Below are 14,582 nucleotides of genomic sequence, written 5' to 3'. Positions count from 1 at the left end.
TAGTTTACTTGAGAAAAGTCTACCCATGCAAATCTATATTACATACGTGCAACTATGTGTAAGTTATAATCGTGTGCTAGGGAATGTCAAGAACGAACTCATGCAATTGAATACCGCGGTAACGTGAATTGATGTTACATACACATACAAAAATATTCTAAGCGGTGGTTTGATGCTACGATATATCAAAATATATTGAATCATATTAATTGTGTTACATTGAATATGTGATGACGAACCACCTTTACATGCACGCGAGTTCTCATGTTAACATACAAATATACGAGGTAAAACGGGTTATAGCGAATAATATCCTCGACAAAGTTTGAGGAGTTTAAGAGTTTGAAAAAACAAGGCCCCGCTGATTCCTCAGATAGCGATCGACTACTCCCCGAGCTTATGCTTACTTAAAAAACAGACCAAAAGCCCAAAAGGTACCGAAAAAGGAAAGTGGCTTGTACGAAAAACCGGAGTGTTGATACTCCGTGTTAGTTCAGTCTTCTTAATTAATTCAAATCCGAGACTCTTTTGTCTGTTTAGTACTTCAAATTCCTACGGAGTACTTAGATCTGGTTAATGAAAATAAACAAAACTTGGCTCACGATTTATTTGTTAGTAGAAAAAATTACGGAAAAGAGTTAGTATTGTAAATGTAAATGAAAATTAAAAAGATGAGGTAAAGGGAGGTTTTTATGGATGTATTCCGGTTATTACGTTAAGTCGAGTCCTTTCCGGCCCGGCCGGGCGCTTCATTTGATAAAACGCTTTTTAGAGGCACGTTTATTTGGTTTTCGCCATTTATTTTCTTAAGTCCGAGGTCCACAAATCCAAAAGTCCGAGGTCTACCCAAGTCCAAAGTCCAAAGTCCAACGTCCGTATTTGTCGTGACGTTTTAGTCAAGTTACCTTACTCGTGGGATTGGTAGGATAGGTCGAAAGTAAGGGATCGTCCAAAACCTTAAGGCGCGGATAGGTTCACAACCTGAGTTACAACTTTAGGTGAGTAGGATTTTTTAGGTTTCTTTTAGTTGGTTTTAATTAAAATAACGGTAATGCAAATAATATAAATTACTACGGCGATTATATGTAGGTAAATAAAAGTAGAGAAACAGGAGAGAGTTAATCATACTCATGCAAGAATCTTTTTTTCAACAGGTTTTATTACTAAATCACTACATCTCTAGTTCGTCTCGTTTAGGAGCGGCGTCGATATTGATCCCCTAGTGCATGCCCACATCTCTAGGTCGCATTTCACTAGCATAAGGAGTTTCGATAATACCTCATCTCCGGTATATTATTTCTCCTCGGCGCAGTTCACATCATTTGGGCGAATTGAGAATTCGACACTGCAGAGAGTCGCTACGAGACATTTTGTCGATCATGGCGCGTCTCCGAGCATCAAGACTCAACTTTGTACGGTCTTCATTTGGGGACAGGATGTTAATTCTATGTCTAATTCCTAAGTAGTGATTCTAGAATATTAACGAAGTCAATCCGGATTTTACATCGAAGCAAAGATAACCCCTCCCGGGGGGGATTAGCTCATCATCATAGGAGGAATAATAAAACTTGCCAGATACATTAAGTAAATAAATGCGGGGACGTAAATTAAACAAGAAAAGAAATGACTGTTATTAAGGGTAAAATAACTTCGTATTAAAAATTTCTTTGAAATAAAAATGATAATTAAATTGGTGGAAGCTAAAAGCATGAAAATCTTTGAAGGCTTTAATAGAACGGGCGACCCCTTCATATTTATAGCTGATACAAAAGTGACCCGTGAATTTTTAAGGTTTTGTTTTTAGCTAATTGAATGGTTCGAAAACCAAACTTCGCTTCAACTGCTTTTAAGTTTTGTCATTTTTGTCATTTTACGTTTTGTTTTTAGTTTATGTTAATTCAAACCACCGGGTTTGAATTGATACGCCAGTATTCTTTCGACGGATGGTATCAATTTGAAACCATCAATTGCCACCTGCCTATGCTGACTCATCATGCCTTATACGGGCCCGCAGAGTGTGTCCACTTAGTGTGTCCGGGGCGCTGGCAAAGTGGCGTTTTACTACTTTGTCCTTCTTGCAGAGTTCGTCGCCCGTCATTCGCTATGGCAGGCTTCACTAGCCCACGCGTAAGACCTAGATTTATCCGATTTGAGCCGGAAGTTTCGCGCTTCTTTATATGTGGGCGGCTTACGTGACGGGTTCTCGTTTCTTTTGGAAACTTCTCTCTAGTGGGGCTTTGTTTGGGCTTTTATGAGGATTGAGCGGGAATTCCAATATTCAGTATTCTTGTACTTGGCAGCTTCACTAGCCAACGCCGGCACCTAGATTTATCCGATTCGAGCATCGGAAGTTTCACCTTCTTCATATGTGGGCGTTCTGACCGTTTCATTTTCTTTTGGAAACTTGACTTTGCGGGTCGAGTGGGAAACTCCAAATATTCAGTATTCCCCGTATTTTGATGCATGTTTTATATCGCTATCTTCATTTTAATTGCGGAAAACCGCAAAATCACGAAAATATAATTATTACATGATTATTAAACACATAAACACATAAAAATGCTATGTCTCTCGAGGTTTAATATTACAGTTTTGGGTGCTTATCAGCAGCCGAATAGGTTTAGGCCTTATGATATTGCTCAGAGGGGTCCGTTTCAGAGACCACCATCCCAGGGGTTTCAGGGAGGATTTCATCAGCAAGGTACGGTGTATCCCGACCCCAGGGAGGATTTGCACAGCAGGGTGGTTATAGGCCACCGAGGTAGCTTGGAGGCTATAGACCTCGGGGGGAATGGCGAGGCGGGTCCCCGGTTTGTGGTCGAGCTCCGCTCTTCCGTGATCGACCCAAGAAGATTACTTTTACTTGCACCAAAGACCGGCACCGGCTTAGAGCCATAGTTCTTGTTGAAAGGGCTTGCTGGGAGTGTAAGCAAGTGGGTCATTTATCTCGTTATTGCCCTACCAAGCAGGGTAATCAGCAGAACAGAGCACCCAACCAGTCCACTGCGTCTCTTAGAGCACCCCGGCAACTATGCCAGGACATGGGAATGTTGAAGGTACCTTTAGTTCATCTCAGTTTATATTTAGAGTTTTGTTTGATTCGGGTGCTTCACATTCCTTTATATCTCGTCAGTATGTTGAGAAAGAACGTTTTAAAACTACACCTTTATCTAAGCCTTTGTGTGTTGAGACACCGTTAGGAGGTTCTGTTACCTTATATGACGAGTGCAAAGGTTTTAAGTTGTATTTCTTAGATCGTGTCTTTATGGTAGACTTGATCGTTTTGGGGTTTGAGGGTTTCCATTTCATACTTGGTATGGACTGGTTGACACGTTATCATATTACCTTGGATTGTGCGAGGAGAGAAGTTATAGTGAATACACCTGGCATGCCGAGGTTGATCACACATGTGTTAGTAAGGAGGACTCGGTGATGTCTAGCTTTCTGTGCTCTATAGAGATACCCACGAGGGATATCAGCGATGTGGAAGTAGTGAGAGACTTCGAAGATGTTTTTCAGGAGATTCCAGGGTTGCCACCCAAGAGGGAGGTGGAGTTTCGTATAGACTTGTTACCAAGGACTGCACCAGTTTCAAAGTCGGCTTACCGGTTGGCGCCTAAGCTATTGGACGAAATGAAAGTGCAAGTCGAGGAATTACTCAAGAAAGGGTAAGAGTTTAAGTATTAGTGTTTTTGTTTTTGGCTTAACCATATCTTTTGCGTATATGGGTTTGAATCTTTTAAGATGTGTATGACCAGGTTCATATGACCGAGCAACTCACCATGGGTGCCGCTATTTTGTTTCAAAGAAGGATGGTACTTTGAGGATGTGTATTGACTTCAGGGATTTGAACCAGGTGACTATAAAAAATAAGTATCCGCTTCCTAGGATTGATGATTTGTTGAACCAGTTGAAAGGGGCTAAGTTATTTTCAAAGTTTGATTTAAGGACTGGTTATTATCAGATGGGAGTTGAAGAGAAGAGTATTCCTTTGACTGCATTTAAAACTCAGTATGGGTTGTATGAATTTTCTGTGATGCCTTTTGGGTTAACGAATGCACCTGCATTCTTTATGGACCTGATGAATCGTATTTTCAAGCCCTATTTGGATAAATTTTTGATCGTTTTCATTGATGACATTTTAGTATACTCACAAAACACAAAAGAACATAAGATGCATTTGAAGATAGTGATGCAGACGTTCAGAGAACAGAAGTTGTATGCTAAGTTTAGCAAGTGCCATTTTTGGGAAGAACAAATTCGTTTCTTGGGACATGTGGTATCTAGCGAAGGGATTGTTGTAGACCCTGAGAAGGTTGCTGCAGTGAAAGAATGGAAACAACTAACCACTGTTACAAAGATTAGGAGTTTCTTGGGGTTAGTTGGATATTATCGAAGATTTATTGAGAAATTCTAGCTTATTGCAGCTCCGCTCACGAAGTTAACTAGGAAGGATGTGAAGTTTATGTGGACTAATGATTGTGAGAAGGCTTTCTTAGAATTGAAACAGAGAGGTTGACTCTGACTCAATTTGTAGTAATCCCGACTATAAGGCGTAAAAACTAGTGGTTTTTGGATGTTAGTGGAACCGGGTTTGGGTTGTGTGTTAATGCAAGACGAGGAAGGTGGTGTCATTATGCTTCACGGCAGTTGAAGATACACACAGAGACGCGTTATCCTACTCATGACACGGAGTTAGCGGCGGTGGTTTTACTTTGAAGGTGTGGAGACATTATTTATATGGTGAGAAGTTCGAGCTTTACACAGATCACAAGAGTTTGAAGTATCTTTATTCACAGAAAGAGTTGAATATGAAACAGCAGAGATGGATGGAGTTCATAAGTAGTTATGACTTTGAGATTCAGTATCACCCAGGCAAGGGCAATGTAGTGGCGGATGCACTTAGTCGATTGCCTGGTGTTTTGACCACTCTTATGGTGCAAGAGTGGAAGAGTTTAGAGACTATAGCAGCTTATGACGTCCGGACTACACCGGATATAGATGGGGGTATATATGTAGTTTGGAGGTTAGGCCCTGTGATTTTCAAGAGAGTGATTGCCATGCGACCGCGAGACCAATTTCTTTTGAGTCGGTTAGATGATCTGGTCATTGATATTTTAGATGATTGTCCATCTGATTGGGCAGTTGATGCTGAGGGAGGATTGAGATTTTATGAGAGATTGTGTGTACCAGGTGATGCAGAGTTAAAGAAGGAGATATTATATGAAGCTCATCGTTCTCGGTTTACAATTCATCCTGGAAGAACGAAGATGTACCAAGACTTGAAGAGGACCTTTTGGTGGGAAGGAATGAAAAGAGATGTCGAAGAATATATTTCTCAGTGTTTAACTTGTCAGTAGGTTAAGGCAGAACATCAGAGGCCTTCTGGATTATTGCAGCCATTAGAGATACCGATATGGAAATGGGAGCATATTTCTATGGATTTCATTGATGGCTTGCCTAAGTCTCAGAGAGGTAATGAATCTATTTGGGTTATTATTGATCGTTTAACGAAGTCTGCTCATTTCATTCCTATTGATGTACGTAGAAATACAGATAAGTTAGTTTCCTTGTACATTCGGGAAGTGGTCAGGTTACATGGGATTCCAGTGAGTATTGTTTCAGATCGAGATCCTTTGTTCACTTCCGAGTTTTGGAAGAGTTTTCAGCTTGCTATAAGCACTAGTTTGGCAATGAGTACGGCTTATCATCCTCAGACAGATGGACAGACAGAGAGGGTGAATCAAATATTAGAAGATATGTTACGGTCTTGTGTAATGAATTTTGGTGGAGGATGGGAGGAGCATTTGCCTTTAGTGGAGTTTGCATATAATAATAGTTTTCAGTCGAGCATCGGTATGGCACCCTTTGAGGCTTTGTATGGGCATCCATGTCGATCACCTGCTTGTTGGGTAGATGTGGGAGATCGAGTATTACTTGGGCCTGAGATAGTGAGAGAGACATCTGAACAGATTAAAGTTATTAGAGAAAGGATTAAGACAGCACAAAGTAGGCAGAAAAGTTATGCAGATTTGAAGAGGAAACGGGTTGAGTTTTCTGTAGGCGACTTTGTGTTTTTGAAGGTTTCCCCTATGAGAGGAGTTATGAGGTTTGGCATGAAAGAAAAGTTGAGTCCACGATATATTGGACCATATGAGATAGTAGCCTCCATTGGTAGTTTGGCGTACCGTCTTGCTTTGCCGCCTAACTTAACGATGATTCATGATGTCTTCCACGTGTCTATGCTAAAGAAATGTGTGAAAGATCCTACAGAGGTTGTTCAGCGAGCAGAGCTAGAGTTGAACGATGATGTAACTGTTACAGTGAGGCCTATCACGATAGTAGATAGGGATGTGAAACACCTTAGGACGAGGATTGTAAACCTGGTAAAAGTGCAATGGAGTGAAAAGGAAAATGATGTGACTTGGGAACTTGAAGATAAGATAAGGCTGATGCATCCTGAGCTCTTCTCTGACACTCTACCTTGAATCTCGGGACGAGATCCTTTTAAGGTGTGTATATTATAACACCCCGTCGTTTTATTTTATTTTCCTAGTATAATAATAATAATAATAATAATAATAATGATAGATAAAACAAAAGATATGATAACTATCAGTTAAGGATAAAAGCCCCGTAGGTTAATAGATAAGTTTCATCCTTGTTTTTCGGTGAGGTTTTTAAAAACTAAAAAAAATGGATTCTCACATAGAGTTTTTGAGGAAAAAACACAACGAGAGTTTTATACAGAGGAAAGAAAAAAAAAAGGTGGTTTTACTGAAAGAAGAAAATGAAGAGTTTTTTCTGAGAGCTAGCTAATAGTCGGAGCGTACTACGGGTGAGTAGTTTAGTTCTTATTTCAATTCTATACAGAGATAGTTTACTGTCCAAAAAAGTTTCCGCGCAGTATGTTTTTCTGCTTATCATTCTGTAGTTATTCTATAAGAATCTGTGGTCTCGCCAATTGGTAAAAACGGTTCACTGTTAGTATATTGTTGTTGGTATATTGTTTTGCTGGGCAACTGCGTAAACTCTGTTATGGGCGTTAATGGCGGCGTGAACCAAAGCCAAAGAATAGTTATGACTGTTAATTTATATTGCAGGTGGTCCTAATATAGTTTGGTTGGGTTGAACAAATGGTTGGAGGTAGTTAGGTGTGTGTGAGTATGGAAGAATGGGGCTGTTGAAGCTTTGGAGAAGGATGTTAATGGCGTCGCCTGTTTGGATTGTTGTTTGAACTCTTGTGTTATTAAGTTGTATTTCTTGAATTGAATGGTGGTTGTGGTGGGTTTTTACTTGGTTGTTGGTCGTTGGATGATGAAGAATAGATGGGTTGTTGGTTTAGGTTCGAGGGAAGCTTTTACAGAGCATTAATGCCGTCGATCGTGATTTTCGTAGTATAAGGGAATCGCGATTTGTTGGTATAGGTATATAGGGGGTTTTCTCAAGGAACCAAACCACTGGGTTCAATAGTGGTGGCGAGTGGTGGTTGTGGGGGCTACTGTGGTGGTGGAGGCGTTGGTGAGGTGAGGAAGAAGATGACCAGCGATTCTATTTTTCTGTTGGGCTTGGGCCGAACCATTTCTATGGTTGTTTGGGTCGAACCAACTAGTCTTGTTGGATGGCCGGTGGTGGCTGGAGGTGGATGAGAGGTGATGTGAGGAAGGAGAAGATGAACAGTGAGTTTTGCTTGGGCTTAGGCCGAACCAGGCAAGTGGGCTTGAGTGTTTTTTTTGGATATTCACTCATGGGCTTAAGTAGATTGGGCTTCGGAAAGGCCAAGGGTTTTGAGCCTTAGTCTTTGGGCTTTTGGGTTAGAGGAGTTTAGGTCCTGGGTTGATCGCCGTTAACTTTGGCCGGTCGACTGTTGTTGACCATTAGCAGGTTGACTTTGATTGTTGACCAGAGTTGACTTTGACCAGTTGACCCAGTTTAACTTTTAACTCGGATTATGATTTGGTATATTAGGATAGGTCTAGGGTTATTAGCATGCTTGGCTTTAGGTTAAGACCTTTCTATATATACGTGTGTACGTGTATTAACTACTCTGTGATATTTCAGTATTTATAATATGCAACGTTATGACACTTAGACATCAATCTAATTAATAACGCGTAAACCAAAAATACATGGAATAAGATACTCCTTCGTTCTCTGAAATAATATATGCAATAAAGTTCAATAATGTGTAAACCAATTTACCACACCCTTTTAGAACTCTCCACGCCTCAAGTTTTGGAAATGAGTTTTATGACTGATATGTCATATGTTAGGTGGGCATTTATTGAATGTGCCATAAATGGCCCGTTAGCGTTATAAATGGGTATTCATTGAATGTGTCATGAATGACCCGGGTATTCATTGAATGTGCCATGAATGACCAGATTGTTTGGATTGCCCTAGAGAGGAACTAAAGTATTCGCCTTACGGGTTAGTTGTATTCCTTGAGTGTACGAGAATGTAGGGTTAGGTATTCCTTGAATGTGACGGGAATGACCCAGGGCATTCATTGAATATGCCATGAATGACCCGTTAGTGATATGATAGGTATTCCTTGAATGTGGCGGGAATGACCTAAGGTATTCATTGAATGTGTCATGAATGACCTGAGTTTTATGCCCAAAGAGGCTGTGAAATATGTGTATGAAAGCCCAAAGATGGCTATGATATTGTGGTATTCGGTGGGAAAGAGGCACACAGGAATGTGTGATTTGTCAAATGTGTGGAGTGCAAATCGTGGAGTAGGTACTAAAGGGTGAGTGTATAAGAAAAAGTAATTGATTAATTGATAAGAGAAAGTGATTTGATTATGCGAGTGTGTTTGGGCTTACATTGAATACCTGTAGGATATCTACATATGTTATATAAAATTTCTAACTTTCTTTTACAGGAGGGTAGAACTTAATAACATTTTGTGCAGGGACACGGTCCTACCTTATACAACAGTGGATATTGGTAAGTTTTAATTCAATTACTTAGTTATTAAAACATGTTATTATAATGAGTTAATAAAATGGAAGTCTTGCTTGGGAAGAAACTATGCCAGTTGAAATGATTTAAACCAATTGCCTTCCAGTTTGAGAATGTTTAAGTTATGATATATTTAAAGTGTTAGTTTGATAAATAAAGACTGAAAATGTTTATATGTGGTTAGTTTACTCATACCAGCAAATTATATTTTGCTGACCCATGTTTGCTTTGTTTTGACAACGTGGGTGTGTTCTTAGAAACATAGGTGGAAGGCAATGGAACCGTGGCGTGTGATTTGGATTCTTGCCTGGAACAGTCCGTTAGTTCTTTTATTAAGTCCGATTCTTATTGAAAGGATGTAATAACATAATTTATATTTTTCAGCATGACACGAAAACATGGTAGTGAAGACTATTATTCAGAGACGGGTGATAGCATAATAAAGTGATAATGGAAACTTATGGGGTTTTTTATTTTCAAGTTGTTTCTTTTACGATATGAGTTTTAGGTTTTTGACATATGTTATATCCACCCTATCATAACCTGAATTTTTAGACAATTGAACCGAGTGATGTTTGTTTAAGATATTTATATTTCAAATATTTACTTTGTAATTATTTAGAAATTCGAGTTTGTAATTGTTTTAAAATTCGAGTTGTGGCAGTATCCGTGCTCCGATAAATAAAATTAGTAGGTTAGTGTATCATTACTACTCCGATCCGATAATGACATCAGAATATTTAGCCTTGATGCAAAGTGTTACAGTCAGTTACAGTCCAATTCACAAGAGCAGACGTAGAAGGAAAAGAAACAAACATATAGCAACGTTTCTCGGTCTAAAACTAACCAGACAACGTTGCAATCACACTTTAACATGACCCATCATTACTTACAAAGTCCATTGCACACGCCCTACTAAAATTATACACTTGACTTGGAAACTAAAATGCAACAGGTCCTGAAGTTACCATATTTTTTTATTTTCCCTAGTGATTTCATTTATATTTACACTCTAGCAGCAGTTGCAGCACTGCCTTTGTGGGCCTCAACACCGCCCAATCCATAGTCTGCATCTCGATATCCAGGCCCATATTTGCTACTATACATTCCGGCATGAAGCAACAGAACGTAGATGAGCTGAGTGAATGCCAGTATTATTATGAGTGCCTCCAAGACTCTCAGCCTCCAGCCCCTGTGTCCACCTACACCGATTTGCTTACATGCCAATCTGCACCATAAAATTATTTTAAGTCTACAAAGTAAAACACATACACAAATAAATCTATTGTGATTATTCAAGTCCAGTTCTTACTAGGAAATTAGGAATGATTGGTGGGAACTGCACACTATTTTTTTTTTTTCTTTTTATACATTTTATTCTATGGAATAAACGACCACGTACGTCTCAGTTGAACATGCAATATAAACTAAAACACAAGCAAATTACCCAAAAGCCAAAGCAGTGATTGCCCAAGCAATCAGAGCAGAAGAAGCTGCTGCGGCCAAACTGTCATTTCTCCATGCCCTTATGTGATTACCACCAGCCAACTTCGATACAACGCCAACCACAGCTGCTAATATTGAAAATATTAGGAAGAACATGGTTGCACCATTGCCTCCAAAACCTACAGCCATCAAAACAGAGAGAAATTATGCCTAGATAAGGTTAAATTTTGTAGGCCTAGATAGATCCCAACGGGCTTAACTGAAGTTAGAGTTGTTTAGAACTAATTAAACAGATCCCGATGGGCTCAACTGCTCAACGCTCAGCCGAATCTAGTTTTATGATTTTTTTTATAAAAATAAATTTGAGAAAAACTACCACGTGCACAAATCACAAATGTTCTTCGAACTCTAGAAATTAATAAAAAATAAGTACAACAACCAACAGTGAAAATTAAAGTATAGACTATAGAGTGAGGGATTACTATAGTTGTTAGTCTGGCCATTGATGAACCTATTAAGACTCCAACTAGCAAATCCCAACACTAATATGTACATCACCAAATTCAGAAACAACAATGGAGCTGCTATATTTCTTCCAACTGTTTGAGCCATTTTCCACTTCTTTTTGAAAATGATTAATGAATATATAGTTTCTTGCTTCTCAAAAAACAATAGGTATTTTTAGCCTTCTTGGTTGCTATTTAAGAAGAAAAACCATGATGGCGGTGAACTATATAAGATGATTCGTGAACCAAAGGGACATGAAACGTGTCTGCTTCTAAGGGATTAGGAGCTCCATTGCCTACAGGTGGGAAGGGCATAATACATGTGTCATTTCATGTGTCTACTCTTTCCTAAAATTTTGTTCTTATTTTAAGCCCGTGTATCTAGACATCTTTGGATAACTGCGCTTTTGCTGCAATAGAGTTGCTACGTGGTAGTATATTTATTTTGACATCAGCACTCTGGTTTGCAAATCGAATGTACTCAAACTGTGGGCTGAAGGCCTTTTAGCAGTAAATGGGTCAAAATCAGGAGGAAACATGGCCAACTGAGCTATTTGGAGATTTGGAACATGTCTGATATGGTTCATCCCTTCATTCTAGCAGGAGGAAAAGAAAAAAACGTTGCATAGATAGAAGTTTGATTATTCGATTTAAAGCATTGTGTTTTGATGTAGACAGTATTGTTGATCATGTCAATTTTATCCTTCTTTGACACTCGGAAAGATGTATGTTTTGGTACTGGAATGTGTTAAAATCTTTGTGAACTGTCTGATTAGATGTCGCGGGTGCATGAAAACCTGTTTGAATTGATGAAATTTTCAATTGCAAATTTTCAGCTCATATACGTTTCAAAAATCTATGGTTTACACATCATTATCCCATCATTTAGAGAAATATTTTTTCACTATTGAAACGTTTCAGGAAAGCAATACTTGGAAAATTTTAACATTGGCCTGAATTTACAGATGTTAGATGGCAATATAGACTAGGAGTTGCACCGTCCAGCATTTTAAATGGACTTCTCCTTGAAGTTCTCTACGTGTTAAAACATTGCTCACCAATGTCCCAATTCCACGCCATGTAAAACGTACATTCTGTTATACTTTCTCCTCCATTTCTAACGACCAACATTCAGCCACCTTTGTAATGAGAACATATAGGAACCTGCAAGAATTTTCAGTTTCTCCATTAATTTCTTCTAATCTCGCAGAACACCTTGCATTGTTTTTCAGATATATACCTCTTTTAAAATGGTCAGTTTTAAAAACCATGCATTCGTACACTTAATTTATGTTATATGTATAATATCATGCATACAGTTTTCAGTGTCAGAGATCAAAGATACACACATTATCGAAGATTCAAGGTCCATGATCCTATTTGAACGGTTTGGTTTTGCGCTAAATGGTCATGTATCAATATCCATCAAAGATGTAAGTTGGAAATCAAGATTACAAGGTGCAGAACTAAATCCATCTTCAATGGGATTTTTCTTATTAAGAGAAACTTCGTATCCAATGATCTTAAATGAGTCAGAATATACAGATGGCTTCTGCGTCGTGTCTAGCAAGTATGTTCAATTAATTTTTAAGTTTGATAAACTTGCTAAAGATTCAAGCTACAATGGTTCAATCACCATTGTGGATCCAGATGAATATGATTTGTATTTTGGAAATTGTCAACCAGAATTTGAAGTCAGCATGGATGTTCATACTGAAATGTATAATGTAAAGGGTAATACAAAGGATTTTCTTCCAGCAGGCGAAATCCAATTACCGCGAATGTATTTTCTTTACTTTCTTATATACTCAGGGTTCTTTGCTATATGGGTCATCCTCTGCATCAAACAAAGACCCACAGTAGATAAGATTCATTTAATCATGGGAGCACTTCTGCTTTTTAAGGCATTGAAGCTGGTTTGTGCTGCTGAGGACAAATTATATGTTAGAAGAACTGGGACTCCCCATGGATGGGACATAGCTTTCTACATCTTTGGCTTCTTCAAAGGTAAATCTTTCTATAATATATGAACTTTAAGCTCGCAAGCGTGTTATTATAATCTACATTCTGCTCCTCTGTTACCTAAGGTCAGATCAATTTCTAGTGCTAGTACCTTAGCTTAGATTAACATTTAATTTGGTGTCAGAGCTAGTCCTACGTTGTAGTTTCAAATCTGCCGACTGTATTAATTAGATTTAGAGCATGGTTGATTAGGCGACCTAATCAGGTTAAGCATATTGTCAAATCATGTTAATCAATGTATGTATGGTTTTTCCTATTTTTCTTCAATATCTTTCTAATTTTGTTTAATTTTTCGTGCGGTAACAGGTGTGGTGTTGTTCACTGTGATCATCCTTATTGGAACAGGGTGGTCATTCTTAAAACCTTACCTACAAGAAAGAGAGAAGAATGTTCTGATGACAGTAATACCTTTGCAAGTCTTAGAGAACATAGCTTCAGCTGTGATAGGTGAAACAGGACCAGCAACGAAGGACTGGTTAACATGGAACCAGGTTTTCTTATTGATAGATGTTACATGTTGCTGTGCAGTATTCTTCCCTATCATCTGGTCAATTAGGAGCCTTCGAGAAGCTTCAAAAACCGATGGAAAGGCAGCCAGAAATCTGGCAAAGCTAACGCTATTTAAGCAATTCTATCTGGTGGTTGTGAGTTATATTTACTTCACTAGAGTTGTGGTATTTTGGTTAGCAGCTGTTGTTAGTTACAAATATGAATGGGTGGTTAATATGGTAGTTGAAGGGGCAAGTCTTGCTTTCTATTTCTACATTTTCTATAACTTTCAGCCAATTGAAAGGAATCCATACTTAGCCATTGACGATGAGGAAGAAGCTGCAGCAGCTCAGGCACTGGAAGAAGATGATTCGTTCGAATTATAATTTCCTAGTACTCCAACTCAAATCGAAATTGTAGATACGGAAATCTCTACTCCAAAAATGTGATACGTATTAACGTATGTTATAATGAGTAATAGGCCTCAATGAGTCACTATTCAGTAGAGTTTTGTCAGACTGTATTTGGTATGATATATGGAACTGTTTAGTAGTTGATATTTAACAACTGAATTGAAATTTATCTTCGGTAGGTTCTCCCTGTTCTGCTTTTTAAGGTATGCAAGGATACGATGCATTTCTACAAAGACTATTTAATTCTCCATCATCTGAATCCCCCACAACTTTTTTTTTAATTTTTTCAAGATTAAGCTAGTGGTTACTGAGACCCTCACCTGCAGTATTGAATATTCCTAGTGTACAGCCTATTAAGTTTCTCCTTTGTTACAATAATCCTAGAGGATACAAGGCACAGTACATTAATTTCAGAAGAACCAGAAAGCGAGGCTAAGTGATAAGCAAACTATTGGCCGGTTTCCCTAAACAAATGAGAAAAAGAAATAGACTCAAATACTACACTAATAACCTGTATCAGTCAGATCGAGTTTCTGACCAAATTCAAACAATACCAAGGTGGCATCTCCTGTTGGGGATTATACCAATACCAATCGATTCCCCACTACACAAATAACTTGTATATGAACTCAATTCAACTCCGGACAAAATCTAAATATCAACTACAACTTATACTAACATGCCCAACTCGCTAAACAACTATTAACAACAGATAATAATGTAAAGCAGTAAAAGC

At 38.5% G+C, this 14,582-nt stretch overlaps 2 protein-coding genes across 2 annotated transcripts; one reads left to right on the top strand and one right to left on the bottom strand.

Annotated features, from left to right (window-relative positions):
• Positions 1–9,696: 9,696 nt before the first annotated feature.
• LOC147506387 (membrane protein PM19L-like) lies at positions 9,697–11,116 on the bottom strand. Its single transcript, XM_086604247.1, has 3 exons — positions 10,899–11,116; positions 10,418–10,595; positions 9,697–10,198 (listed from the first exon to the last, which is right to left on the bottom strand). The coding sequence occupies exons 1-3, from the start codon at positions 11,026–11,028 to the stop codon at positions 9,976–9,978; spliced, it is 531 nt and encodes a 176-aa protein (XP_086460373.1). The 5' UTR covers positions 11,029–11,116; the 3' UTR covers positions 9,697–9,975.
• Positions 11,117–12,065: 949 nt separating this feature from the next.
• On the top strand, positions 12,066–14,024 carry LOC147506386 (protein CANDIDATE G PROTEIN-COUPLED RECEPTOR 7-like). The gene is made up of 2 exons (XM_086604246.1): positions 12,066–12,929; positions 13,251–14,024. Exons 1-2 carry the CDS (start codon positions 12,173–12,175, stop codon positions 13,817–13,819), a joined length of 1,326 nt encoding a protein of 441 aa, XP_086460372.1. The 5' UTR covers positions 12,066–12,172; the 3' UTR covers positions 13,820–14,024.
• Positions 14,025–14,582: the final 558 nt, after the last annotated feature.

This window comes from Coptis chinensis, chromosome 4 (assembly GCF_015680905.1).
Source record: "Coptis chinensis isolate HL-2020 chromosome 4, ASM1568090v1, whole genome shotgun sequence".
Lineage (NCBI taxonomy): Eukaryota > Viridiplantae > Streptophyta > Magnoliopsida > Ranunculales > Ranunculaceae > Coptis > Coptis chinensis.
The sequence above is the reverse complement of the archived record's forward strand: the minus strand, read 5'-3'. Positions and strand labels throughout refer to the sequence as shown.